The 13766-nt window shown below is 44.0% G+C and overlaps 2 protein-coding genes across 4 annotated transcripts in view; both read left to right on the forward strand.

The window, feature by feature from the left end:
- Nucleotides 1-4070: 4070 nt before the first annotated feature.
- The window catches only part of nfic (nuclear factor I/C), a 123166-nt gene continuing 113470 nt past the window's right edge, over nucleotides 4071-13766 (forward strand). For 2 of the 3 annotated variants that reach the window (XM_082187923.1, XM_082187926.1), the window contains exon 1: nucleotides 4107-4262. In XM_082187923.1, coding sequence (XP_082044049.1) covers nucleotides 4164-4262 — 99 coding nt within the window. In that variant the 5' untranslated portion in view covers nucleotides 4107-4163. Of the gene's footprint in view, nucleotides 4263-13766 lie in introns of all 3 variants that reach the window. The other variant, XM_082187922.1, reaches the window with a different exon arrangement.
- On the forward strand, nucleotides 4879-13357 carry LOC309513209 (uncharacterized protein). Its single transcript, XM_082188952.1, has 2 exons — nucleotides 4879-7649; nucleotides 11554-13357. The coding sequence occupies exon 2, from the start codon at nucleotides 11569-11571 to the stop codon at nucleotides 13003-13005; it is 1437 nt and encodes a 478-aa protein (XP_082045078.1). The 5' UTR covers nucleotides 4879-7649; nucleotides 11554-11568; the 3' UTR covers nucleotides 13006-13357.

Genomic DNA, 13766 nt, shown 5'->3' on the forward strand with positions numbered 1-13766 from the left:
TGGCTTGAACCTGTTGGAACTGGATTAGAATTCGTCAAGAATCATCTGCTGTTCTGACTTTCAGTGTTGCTTTTTTGGTGTCAGCCATGATTCATTTCACACAGACCTCATTTGCCATGACCACGTAATAGAGGTTGATGTGCCATGACAGATCATTTGTAAACAAGCAGGGCCAAGTCATTAATGACAGCAATGCATAAACAACATCAGCATTTAGCCAAATCTGATGCAGTGACTAGCAGTTCACACTATCATTTAGGTTAGTCAAAATGACATTCTTGTCTGAGGTTTGCTCTTTGTCTATTGTCATGCCCTTTTCTAAAGTCAAAGAGTGAGTATGGTTCATGTGGTTCGTTTTAGCATCACAGAGAGCTTTGTTTTCTCCTGCATGCTGGATGTGAGTTGAAGTGTCTGACCCAATATCCTGTCCTTACAAAATTGTGGTTGGCCAACAGCCCTCTGGCTGGAATATAAGTCAGAAGTATTACTATGTACTTTGGAGGCCAACAAGCTTCTATAAAAACAAGTTATTTGTTGTTCTGACTTTCCCATTTTTTCAGACTCAAAGATAAAGAATACAGTATATATTATTATTCAGTAGTTAGTTCTCAAATTTGATTGAACAAGCAGCGTTTCTGGAGTGTGAATTGATTCCAACAGCACTGGGAGTTTTTAGTGTTTATTTCACTCCGCTTGTCTGTTCCAGGCAGACTCTCAGTCTGTTCATTAGTGGTGGGTATTTTTTGGGGTATTGGTGGGACTTTTTTCAGGTTACATCTTTACGGCAGTAGGTGTAACTGACCTTTATGAGTTAGTCATTAAGGAAATTATTCATTCAGCTGATTCATTTACTTGACAAAAACAAGTAAGTCTTTATTGGTGAGTCATTGATTCATTCACTCAACTGATTTGTACAGAAAAACTGATGCATTTGTGTTGTTGGGTGACGTGAAACCATTCTGGCGTGACTTCTTTTGAAACAATTGTCTTTGATGGATCAAAAATAGACAAAGTAACTAGCAATATTCAGTGACAGCCTAATATATAAGTTACTCAATATTTTGAATAAAAATATTGATGTATAAAATCTATTTGAATATCAGCATGGCTGAGATTGCTTTCAATCTCCCGACTACCAGCATTCTTGCTCCTATCATACGCTATTGCTTATAGCCTATATATTTTTGCTAATGTAACACCCTGTCTACACTTGACACAAACTATTGTGTCAAAAAAGCAAATATATAACCCATTAAAATCAATGACAATATGATCTGGATTCGTCCTGCCTTGCCTAATCGCCAACAGTAAACGGATTTCCCGTTCTGACTTACTACACATGCGTCTTGCTGTAGGCTACTTTGAAAAATATGTAAAAGGTTTTTAATTAATAAATCTATTTTAATAAAATAAATCTATTTTAAGCATTTATGCAGAACGGTGTTGATTCATTTTTAATATTTATTTGCAAATGTTTTAAAATATTTTTTAATTGTATTGGTTGCAACTTCTAAAATCTTTTAATTAAATTAATTTTAAGGATATTTTTAATTATTTACATTTTTTCTATACTTGTACCATAATATTTTTGCAGTCACCTGCATATTTTAGATTTCTCTTGATGTTTTTTCTTGTATTATTTTATCTATGTACTGTTATAGAACTAAATTTAGTCATATGCTGCGCTATGTTGTAATTACTGTAATTTCGAGATACGATTCGTGATGTTCGCTTCCTCTGACTAGAATCCATAGAATCATGCGTTTCTATGGAAACACTATTGCTAATACAATGCTACAATATATGTAGGCTACAATAACATTACGATGTCCAGCAATCGATTTAAATAGCACATTGGGTTTAATTAGTCGTTTAATGACATCTAATGTTGTCAGTGCCGAGAATTTTCACGTGAACAAATACATAGATCCGACTATTTTACTTGTGAACTTTAATCGCCCAGTGGTAAAACTTTTGCCAAGCGTGTCAGAGGTTCTGGGTTGTAATCCGAATAGAGAGTCTCCGCAACGGATAGAAGCGCGCGTCCGTGTGAAGCCTTGTTTATACTTTCGCCTGGCTCCGCAGCGGCAACGAGCACTTTGATCACTTGATTTAAAAAACAACACATTTCAGCGCTAGATCGTCTCTTATTTAACAAACGACCGAAATAAATGCTGTGCTAGTTAACTGGAGATGTTTTATTTATTTGTATTCATACATCCGTGCCGCGAGATGTTTTAAAAAGTGGTGGGGACAATATCGACCCTGGCAAAAAGTGGTGGGGACATGTCCCACCCGCAAATTACGGCTATGCCAGAAGTAAAAAGCTAAAGGTAGGCTATGAACGAACTACACCACGGTCCCACGACTTCGAAGTCACCACCAGTAAGTGCCAACAACTCTTTCAGTTTTTATCTAAAAACATTTTCCCAGAATGTTTGAGTTATATCAAATATAAGCACAAAGAGGCTGTAAAATCAGACCGAGCTAAACTGTTCAGCTGATGACGTTTACTCTCCTCGACAGCCTCTGTAGTCCGATTTAGCTGCTTGTTAGCAACGACCTTTTTTCAAGCCACGTAACAGCTTAAAAAAAATCAAGAGTGGGGTATTGATGTATTTTATGTTGTAGAATAAAACATGAAAGTGTCTTGAGCTTGTGTTCACCACAGACCTTATTTTAGCAATTCAACCAAAACCTAATTCAAAAACCCCATTGATGATAGAACCGGAAGTGCTAAAATGCTAAATCTGCACCACTCTCTATTGTAATTACAATCTCTATGAGGACATGGATGCTTTGACAAGTTAAAATCTCGTAATTACGAGATTTCTACTTGTATAGTAATAGGTCTATCCACATTACTTTGCAACGCAGAAGTAAGCAATTTAAAAAAAATGTTCCAGACATCCGATTCATCAGGTCCCTTTCCACAGGTGTATAAAATCAAGCACCTAGATTATGAATGCAGACTGCATTGTGCTTGATTAATACACCTGTGGAAAGGGACCTGATGAAACCCATGAATAGGTGATGGAAGCGAACAATATTAAGTCATTCATATTAAGGTTAAAAATGGCCACGCCCGCTCTTTTATGAAAGATAGGGTGGCTAGTAATATGTTTAATTAAAAGGGGGCTTTTGACATTTAGTCCTTTGATGCATGATAAAAACAAAACTTCCAAAATTAAAAAAAGGAAAAGAAAAAGCAAGTAAACCAAACAAACACTGCCCACATGTCCCCCACACTCACTCAGCACTCCTGTGGCCAAGCAAGGGCCAGACTTCTCATTGCCATGTGGTGGATGGAGGTGGTGGGAAAAAAACATTTTAATTTCCACATTTTTGCAAGAAAAAAAAAATTAATTTCTTCTCCCAGAAATGTTTTCTATTCAGGTCTGTGTGAATCAAAGATGATGAAGAGGACAGAATCAGTGCTCTGGTTGCCAGCTGTGTGGTCTCAAAGCGGGAGATTCACTACTGCATGAATACGGGGCTTCTGCAACTCGACTCCAATACACAGCCATACAGATAGGAAACTCGTGATTTAACAAGGTCAAAAGAAAAAAAAAAGTCTGTTGATGTTGGATGACATCATTGTGGCCAGGTCTCGACGTAGGATTGACTTTTTGTTGTTCAATTGTGTGTGTGAGCTGTGCTTGTAAGAAAATAGCATGTTTGAATGCTGCACACTACGTATGTTCTCTCTACCCTCATAAGATTTTTGGCATCAACTCTCAATTTCTTCATACATGTGCTTTATAAAACCAAAGCAGTGTGGTTTTGTGTGAGTGTGTGACTGTTAACACAGCTGGCATTAGCTGGTCTGTCTAGCAGCCGGTGGTGGTGGTGGTGATGTGGTCTGGGTGTATGCATGTTCTGCTTAAAGAGTGTGGACTCTTGAGTGGGAACTGTTGTCGAAATCTTAATCCTTTAGGTCTCACCCTCATGCTCTCTCTCTCTCTCTCTGTCCCTCTAAACTGTCCAGTCTCTCTCTGTGCCACACAGGGAGGTAAAGATGAGAGCAAGAAAGAGGCAGCTGAGGAGGATTTGCACTTCTGTTCCTCTTGTTTCTCCTGTTTGGCTGAATTTGGGACTGCTCTAAGAACATCCATATCTCCTTTTTTTTCTCTCTCTTTCGCTTCCTGTATCTGTCTCTCTTTATGGAGCTCCCCAGCATCACACACACGAGTGGCAACGCGGCAGAGAATGCCGTGAAATGGCAGCTGTGTTATGATATGACAGCCAAGACCTGGTGGATGGTGAGTGTTATTATTTTACCTACTTTAAAGAAACTTCAAGCTAACCTACTTTAACATGTTCAACCTGTTGCAGGTTTTGCATATATGTATCTCTTTTTTTTTTTTTTTTACCAGTCATGATATAATTGTCAGCAGAGTAATTGTTTGAGGAGTCTGACGTGTTATTTGTTGTGTGATGAGCAGGTGACCTCAGATGACTTTGGAAATATAGCTGAGCGCTATGTTGTTGAGAGGAAGCTTTTGTGATCTAGACGCAGTTTCTGGAAATGTGTTCTTCTTCTATAATTCATTGACATTGTAGAAAATGTACTGACTTAAACATTTATTTGACCTAATTTGAATGAATAAATTAAAACATATTTCATATATTTGATAATTTGAGATTTTATGTGCAATACAATATTTTATTTAAATAAGTAAATAAAATAGATATAGATATAATTTGACTTTTTAGATATAATAGATATAATTTGACGTTTAACATCTCTCTCTTTTTATTGTGAAAAACAAACTCATTTTTTATTTAAAGGTTATCAAACCCAAACGTTTTTTTCTTTAACTTACCTCATATAACGGTCCACGGTGCTTTGTTGTAATGATTCCAAAATGACATGTGGCATAAAATCAAGCTGTTTTGGAGCAGAATACTTTGAATATCATTTGAATATCACAATATGTACAGCTCCTGTTCTACATGGGCTGATTTTGTTAGTTTCAGATTATCATTAGCACATGAAGTTCCGTCCACGTGTTTTATTTCACATGCTTTGTGTTTTAGCTTATCCTAACGTGTTCTCCAGAGTTGGAGAGCCCTTTTCTTCTCTCAGCCAGTTTCTGTTGGAACGCTCTTTGTTTGCTCAGTGTTCAAGTGTTCGGTTTTGCTTATTTATTCATCGATAATGGATTGATTCTGTTCCCTGTTTCGTCTCTGTTATAACAAAAGTGATTGCCCACCCTTTATCCTCCTCTTGCTTTCTTTCTTCCTCTCTGTCCTCCCTCCTTTTCACTCTTTACTGCGTTAGCCACCCATACTTTTGTTTAAATTAACTTGGCAATTAACATTTGCTATGAGCCTTTACTAATAACTAATCACAAATGAAGGGCTTTGATTGTTTGTCAAGCCCAGTTTGAGAAATGGCCTTGCTCTCGGAGCCGGTGTTTCACACATGTTCTCACTCATTCACTTCATACTTTGATCCTTCTTGTAAGCTTCACTCGTTCGGTTCCATACATACCCCAAAACTTTCTCTATAAGAGTTTTTTTCATAATTTGGTTAATTTAACAAAAAAAAAAAAATCTGCTATTCTTTAGACTTTTATATGGTATGGTTATACATTCTAGCAAGCTATTTATTTCCTCCTATCTTATAATACATCTTCAATGCATTATGCAGTTGCATTAGGTTTGTTGTTAAGATTATATCAGGTGTAATGCATATAAAGTGTTGAAGTCATATGCGACTTGGTGATGTTTTTTGACTCAGAAGTGCCCAGCTCAAGACATGTGGGTGGGTTACACATGTTGTGCTGTTGTAGCCACAACCTTTTGAAATCACATCTGACAAGCGGAAAATGAAAATCAACTTACAACAGAGAGAAGCAAAAATGTTTTCAAAGTGATCGCAATTCATCTTGTTTTTTGCATTTTACGTGTGGGTGGAGGTGTTTATGTTTGCTTAGCTCCTCTATAGACTCCCTTTTCATAGTAACTTCAGTGCTGGAGGTCTTCTTGGAAACAAGAATATATATGTATGTAGATTTATGTGTGACATGTAAACCTGTGGGTTTCTTAAATGATCAGGTGTGTGGCACTTTGCAGCTCACAAACATTCATTTTATTCACTATACTGTAGCTCAGAAACCGAAGATTGTTTGAATACGGTCAAATCTGATTCCCAAATAAGAGGGAGGGGAGAAAACTTAATCAAAGAAACATCTCCTCAGAATTTGGGATTTCCTTAAGTAGGGCCTAAATTGTGCAGAGGAGATTAGGTTTGGCTAATGGGGTTTTTGAAAGCTCAGGGTAAATCAAACTTTTGGGTTTTAAAGAGCACACACTATTAGAACAATCTCAGATTTTTGTTGGGCAGGGCCATTTGGTCTCTGGGCACACTAGAGGTTTTCTTGTGGCTTAAAGGGATTGTTGTTCATCAAAAAAAAAAAAAAAATCATAATTTACTCTCCTTCATGTTGTTCCAAATCTTTCTTATGTGGAACACAAAGAAGGTGTTTTTTTTTTTTTTATGTCTTGCGTGTTTTTTTTCTTCATACAATGAAAGTCAAAACAGCATTGGACACGACTGACTTTAATTGCATGGACAAACAAATCTATAATAATTTTTTCCCCAAAAAATATCGTTGTTTGTGTTGCTCAGATAAAGAAATGCATACGTTTGGATCAACTTGAATTATTTTTACTAAACGATTTCAAAATTAATTTGGTGAACAATCTCTTTAAGAATTCGAAAAATCAATAGATTTTTGTATATTACTGGCTTAATTGCTTTGTTGATAACCTGCAAAGTGGTGGAAAATGTTAAAATCATTTAAATACTCAATTTGGCCCGGTAAATGTATCAGTTATTCGATTTTCTTATTAAGCAGAACCTTTTTCTGCTGCCATGCTTGACATCCAGCATTGTGACGGTGTAGTGACACACGTGGTCAGGCTTACATCAGCATGACATGAATTGCGAATACCAGCATCCGTAACACTTTAGACTTAACAGGAAGTACGCCTCAGGGTTGTACCGCCAAACCCCATTAAACAGCAGAGTTTGATGGTAACTCAAAACAGAGAGGATGGCAAAATTTGTACCAGAGCCCATGAATCTTTCCCCCGTAGTGATTTTCTACAGCATGAGAGTGGGACAGCATGGGGGTTGTGGTTCCAGCCCGTGACTTCAGACGTCTGGAAACTGACATGAATCATTCCCAGCACTAGAGAGAGCAGAGAGGCTAAAATTAGAGAGAATGGTCATTGAGGAGAGGAGACACACTAACAGGCCTCACAGATGCATCAGTCAGTACCGGCTGAGGTGGGAGGGTGAATCCCCCGGGCATTTACACGTTTCTTTAGCCATTTACCGTATTTGGGATCACGTGATCTGTGACTTTGGGTGTACAGGTGTAGATGAACCTGTGGCTGTACAATGGTACAATGATAGTATCAGTTCCCTATCCGTCTCTCTCTGCGTACGTTGTGACCGACAAATAGGAATCTCGCTAGAGAGGCCAATCTACTTTGAGTGAAACTAAACGAGCCAATGTACATTGGTGTGCAATCATTTGCATTAGCTGTTAGGCGATGCAGCGCGGGTATAAAATGAGCAGCAGGTGCGATTGCACTTCAGCTTTTTGCTTCGGAGCCGAGCACTTCGATGCTGTGTTCTCTACAACAAGAGTGTTATGAAGAGCAAGCCAGGGCTCCAGACTGCGACCATTTTTCCTGCCGGTGCGACCAAATATTTATTCAGGTCGCGCTGGCGCGACCACAACGTTGCCGAGCAGCGAATCCAAACAAAATGAAAGCGGAACGAAAATGCGCTACTCATTTATGCTTCACGGACCGTTTATTAGTTCGGACCAATAATAGACAGCGCAGCGCCCTGAACTTGCCAGTCGCGGGCGTATGGTCGCGGGCCGATCTCGATCACGCGACATTGTTACTTGGAGATCTAGACTCTGGAGATCCAGTGAAGAAATCCATTGAATTCACTTCAGAATTAATAACATCATCGCTGCGAGATCCAGTGAGAAACATTCCGATTCGGCGCAGAGTTCTCTGTTATAAACCATAGATATCAGATCAAACAGCGCTGACGTGGAAACCGGGAGAAACACTTATAGAAGGCTTTCAGTCCACAAATCCGCAACATTCACCATGGTTTTAGGCTAATGTAGTAACTCTAACCATAACTATGGTATTGTGACAGAAATAGTCAAACGCTTACAAGTACTATACATCTTTTTGCAGCACTTCAAAACTATAATATCTTATATAAATGTTATTTTTAATGTGATGACCAACACATTTTTTGTTCATCCTTCAAAGATTGTCCTGAAAGTAAAAAATGTAAGATGTAGGAAAACTCTTTATTTAAACACTTATTAAAAAAAAAAAATTATAATAATAAATTACTATTGTAAACAGTAGGATGTTATTGGCTATTTCACTCTGTAATATCATACATTTTTTCACTCGTTTTGCTTTTTAATTAATATTAAGACATTATGAATGATAATAATTAAAGTTAATTTTATCTACACCCTAAATTAAGCTTAGTGCTTTATTGTCAGCCCCAGTGCTACCAGATATTTTCTGTAGAACTCATTGGCTCCGGTGCTGCTGCCCTCAAATGTTAGTCTGGAGCCCTGTGAACTTAATAATAAATAGACTTAACGTACATATATTACAATGTGCAGTTTTATTTTAAAGAATTTGTCAGTATTACAGTTATTTGGGGGGAAATTTGAATAATTGCATTGCAAGCTGATTTAAGGTGTGCCCCTAAATGTTCTGCTTGCGCTCCTAAAATTTGCAGTCAGGGGCTACAGCGCTCCTAGTAAAAAAAGTTAGTCTGGAGCCCTGCAAGCTCTCAACGGGACCTCTCCAGTCTGGTGCGGGCGATGCGGCGTGGCAGCATGGTCGAATTCTTCTCTCTCTCTATCTTTTTTGTTTTTTGAGCAAAAACAAAAAAGCTGTTTTTACAGCTGGTAAGGTGTGCCGTGAGAGCGCCGAAAGGCTGTTTTTACGGCTGGTAAGATCGCCAGCGAGATAGACATCACACGACAGGTGCACATTCCTGTCTGTGTTCGCTGTGACCATTCCCCTGCGTGCTGAGCACCAAGGGGAGCAGTCTCTAAAAGAGCTTACACGGGCAGAGAGCGTCTTTTTAAAGATGTCACTCTACATGTGTGTTTCTGGATGCGGTCGTTACCTGGGATCACGGGATGGTCACGAGCGCTGTATCGCGTGTCTGGGCATTGAACACGCTGAGGCAGCATTCGTGGATGAGTCATGTACCCATTGTGGGAAGATGACCATCTCGAAGCTACGGTCGAGACTCTCGTTACCGCAAAGGGGCAGAGTCCCTGCACCTTCGCCGCGATCCAACCCTCCTCCGAGTGTTGCTTTAGGCGGTGTTGTGGGTGACCTGAGGGTCACGGTGAGCGCGCTTCCTTCAGGGAACCAATCCCCTAGGAACCCTCATCCCTCCCATTCTCCGCAGCCAGTAGAGCCGCCAACGGAACGTGCTGGACCATCTATGAGGTGTGTACCAGTCATTTCTTTCGGCGCCCCATGATGAACAGATGTCGATCGCTGCATCGAGGGTGGGTCAGACTTCTCTGCGGATGACGATTTGGCGCCGCTGCCCCCTTCGGGTTTGACAGCGGTGCCCACGTCGGACCCGGAGATGATGGCCATGCTTTCCCAGGCCGCCAACAAGATCGGGCTCGTGTGGAACCCTCCACCGTGTCCTGAGCCCTCGAGGCTGGACGATTGATATCTCGGGGTGGCGCGCTGGTTCTCAGCAACCCACCCCGGTGCCTTTCTTCCCGGAGGTGCATGAGGAGCTCACTGGGGCGTGGGCGGCTCCTTTTACTGCCAGAGACTGTCCCGGTGGCTCCTCCTCCCTCACCACCCTTGATGGTGGGGCGGCTAAGGGTTACATGCATATCCCATCAGTGGAGCAGGCCGTTGGTATGCAACTGTGCCCTAAATCTACTTGGAGCAGAGAACTGTGTCTCCCTTCCCGGGGCTGTAAGTACTCGTCGGACTTAACCGGCAAGGCTTACAAGGCCTGTGAGGAAGCCGCCTCTGCCATACACGCCATGGCGTTGTTGCAGGTCCATCAGGGTGAGGCACTGAAGGACCTGCACGAGGGTGGTCATGATCCCCAAGTTCTCCAAGAACTTCTTGCCGTGAATAACCTCATGCTTCGTGCGACGAAGGTGACCGCGCGGTCGGTGGGTTGTGCGATGTCCACTATGGTGGTCCAGGAACGTGATCTCTGGCTGTGTCTGGTTGACATGAGGGAGACTGACAAAGTCAGGTTCCTTAATTCCACCGTGTCCCAGACTGGGCTCTTCGGCGTCGCGGTCGAGAACTTCGCCCAGCAGTTCTTGGCTGTACAAAAGCAGACTGAGGCGATTAAACACATCCTGCCGCAACGGTCGGTTGCTGCCTTCACCCCATCGCCTGCGGCCCCTAAGTCTGATCATCACCGGGGGCGTCCTCTTGCGTCTGCCCTCGCTCCCGCGCAGCAGCAGCAGCCTCCACCTAAGCCCCGCCCATCCAGGCCCCCACCAAGAAGGGCGGCAAAGCCAGGGGTAAGCAGCCCTAGGACGGGCAACCCGGAGGTGGATGGGACTGCTCTCCAGGAGATGGTGACCGCACCGCTTCCTCCCCCGGAAGAGGGCCGGGTGGAAAATCTTTTGTTCCCTTTTATTTGTGTTCCGCCGCTGGCCTTAAAACCAGCGGTACCCAAATTTTCAATAAAAGAGCACTTTCTTCCATCTCTGGGCCCGGAGAGCAGTGGGAGGAGAGAATCCTCACCACCCTCATCCGCCTCTTCTATCGCCAGCGGGCAGCAGCGAGCAGTTCGAGAACGCATCCAAGCCACCTCCTGCCCCGTGGAACCAGGTAAGTGTTGCACAGCACACCCAGACCCCGCCACGGGCCGCCTCCCAGAGAGAGCCCCACTCGCTGCCCCACCGCGGGTACACCTACGGACCCCCTTTGGTCCTGCTTGTACGGTCTCTGCAAGCCTGGTTAGCGCTCCCCAGTCTGTCTCGTTGGCTCATTTGGACCATCAGGCTCGGCTATACGATTCAGTTTGACCGGCGTCCCCCCAAGTTTCCGGCCATCCACTCCACTACAGTGAGAGCAGCCGATGCCTATGTCTTGCGGGCCGAGATCGCAGTCCTACTGGAGAAGGACGCGATAGAGCCGGTCCCTCCAGCTGATGTGAGGTCAGGGTACTACAGTCCCTACTTCACTGTACCCAAGAAAAGTGGTGGGTTACGACCGATCTTGGACCTGCGAGCTTTGAATCAGAGTCTCCACAAGCTACCATTCAAAATACTCACGCAGAGATGCATTTTCGAACGCATCCGTCCCCCAGATTTGTTTGCAGCGATCGACCTGAAGGACGCGTACTTTCATGTCTCGATTCTTCCTCGACACAGGCCGTTTCTGCGCTTTGCGTTTGAGGGCCGGGCATATCAGTACAAGGTTCTGCCCTTCGGGCTGTCCCTGTCTCCCCGTGTCTTCACGAAAGTCACGGAGGGGGCCCTTGTTCCCATGAGAGAACAGGGCGTTCGCATCCTCAACTATCTCGACGACTGGCTCATACTGGCACACTCTCGAGATCAGTTATGGGAACACAGGGACCTCGTGCTCAGGCACCTCAGCCAGTTGGGTCTTCAGGTCAACTGGGAAAAGAGCAAACTCTCCCCCGTGCAGAGGATCTCTTTTCTCAGTATGGAGTTGGATTCGGTCGCACAGACAGTGCACCTCACAGAGGAACACGCTCAGTCGTTGCTGAACTGCTTGAAGATGTTCAAAGGCAAGACGGCGGTCCCACTGAAATATTTTCAGAGGCTCCTGGGGTATATGGCAGCAGCAGCAGCGGTAACTCCGCTTGGGCTGCTCCATATGAGGCCGCTTCAGCACTGGCTTCACAGCCAAGTCCCGAGATGGGCGTGGCATCACGGCACTCACCGGGTGACAATCACACCGCCAGACCTTCAGCCTGTGGTCAGACCCCTCGTTCCTGCGGGCAGGAGTGCCCTTGGAACAGGTGTCCAGTCATGCTGTGGTGTTCACAGATGCCTCTGCCACCGGCTGGGGTGCCACGTACAACGGGCATGCAGTGTCAGGTCTGTGGACGGGCCCCCAACTGCATTGGCACATCAACTGCCTCGAGTTGCTAGCAGTACGTCTCGCTCTGAGCCGCTTAAAAAGCCCGCTACAAGGCAGGGACGTGCTGGTCCGTATGGACAACACTGCGACCATTGCGCACATCAACCGACAAGGTGGTCTACGCTGTCGTCGCATGTCGCAACTTGCCCGCCATCTCCTCCTCTGGAGTCAGAAACATCTGAGGTTGCTTCGCGCCATGTATGTCCCTGGTGTGCTCAACCGTGTGGCCGACGAGCTATCACGAGCTGTGCTCCCGGGAGAATGGCGACTCCACCTCCAGGCGGTTCAGCTGATCTGGAGAGAGTTCGGGGAGGCTCAGGTAGACCTGTTTGCCTCCTCAGAGACCTCCCATTACCAGCTGTTTTACTTCCTGACCAAGGGAACACTCGGCACGGACGCACTGGCACACAGCTGCCCCTGGGGCCTCCGCAAATATGCGTTTCCCCCAGTGAGCCTACTTGCACAGACCCAGTGCAAAGTCAGGAAGGACGAGGAGCATGTCCTTCTGGTGGCTCCCTATTGGCCCATCCAGACTTGGTTCCCAGAACTCATGCTCCTCATGACAGTCACTCCCTGGTCCATTCTTCTAAGGAAGGACTTTCTGACTCAGAGACGCGGCACCCTATGGCACCAACATCCGGACTTCTGGAAACTCCATGTGTGGTCCCTGGATGGGACACAGAGGTTCTAGGTGACTTACCCCCAGAGGTACTTAACACCATCACTTCAGTGCGGGTGCCGTCTACGAGACGTGCGTACGCCTTAAAGTGGAACCTGTTTGTTGAGTGGTGTTCTTCTTGCCGAGAGGACCCCTGAAGATGTTCAATAGGGTCTGTGCTTTCCTTCTTGCAGAGCGAAGGCTGTCTCCCTCCACACTCAAAGTACATGCTGCCGCTATTTCAGCATATCACGACCACATTGATGGCAAAACATTTGGAAAGCACGACCTGGTCGTCAGGTTCCTTAGGGGGGCGAGACGGTTTAATCCTCCTCGACCCCCCTCTTGGGACTTTTCCCTGGTGCTTTGAGCACACCAGGATGCTCCCTTTGAGCATTTGCAATCAGCTGACTTAAAGCTTCTCTCCATGAAGACTTTGCTGCTGGTTGCACTGGCCTCTATCAAGAGGGTAAGGGACCTGCATTTTCGGTCGACGAATCGTGCCTAAAGTTCGGGCCGGGTGACAACCATGTTGTACTGAGACCCTGAGTCTGGCTATGTGGCCAAGGCTCTCAGTTCTCATTTGTATGCTTTGAATATGCTGTAATGTGCGTGCAAGTCATACATGTTTAGAATGACATGAGTGTGAGTAAATGAACACAGATTTTTTTTATTGTTGGTCTATCCTATTAATACAGCTCGTTTTGACAGCTCAGTTCTGCTCATAAATTTACAAACCCTTTGCAGAATATGCAAGATAATATTAACAAAATAAGAGGAATCATGTTTTATATGCTGTCTTGAATAGCTGTTTTAATCACTTAAACATTTTTTACATATAATTCACAAGACAAAATAACAGAATTTCACATATGAATCAGTTAATAGTGAACCACTGTTCTTCAGAAAAATCCTCCAT

Source organism: Leuciscus leuciscus (assembly GCF_965113295.1).
Source record: "Leuciscus leuciscus genome assembly, chromosome: 13".
Lineage (NCBI taxonomy): Eukaryota > Metazoa > Chordata > Actinopteri > Cypriniformes > Leuciscidae > Leuciscus > Leuciscus leuciscus.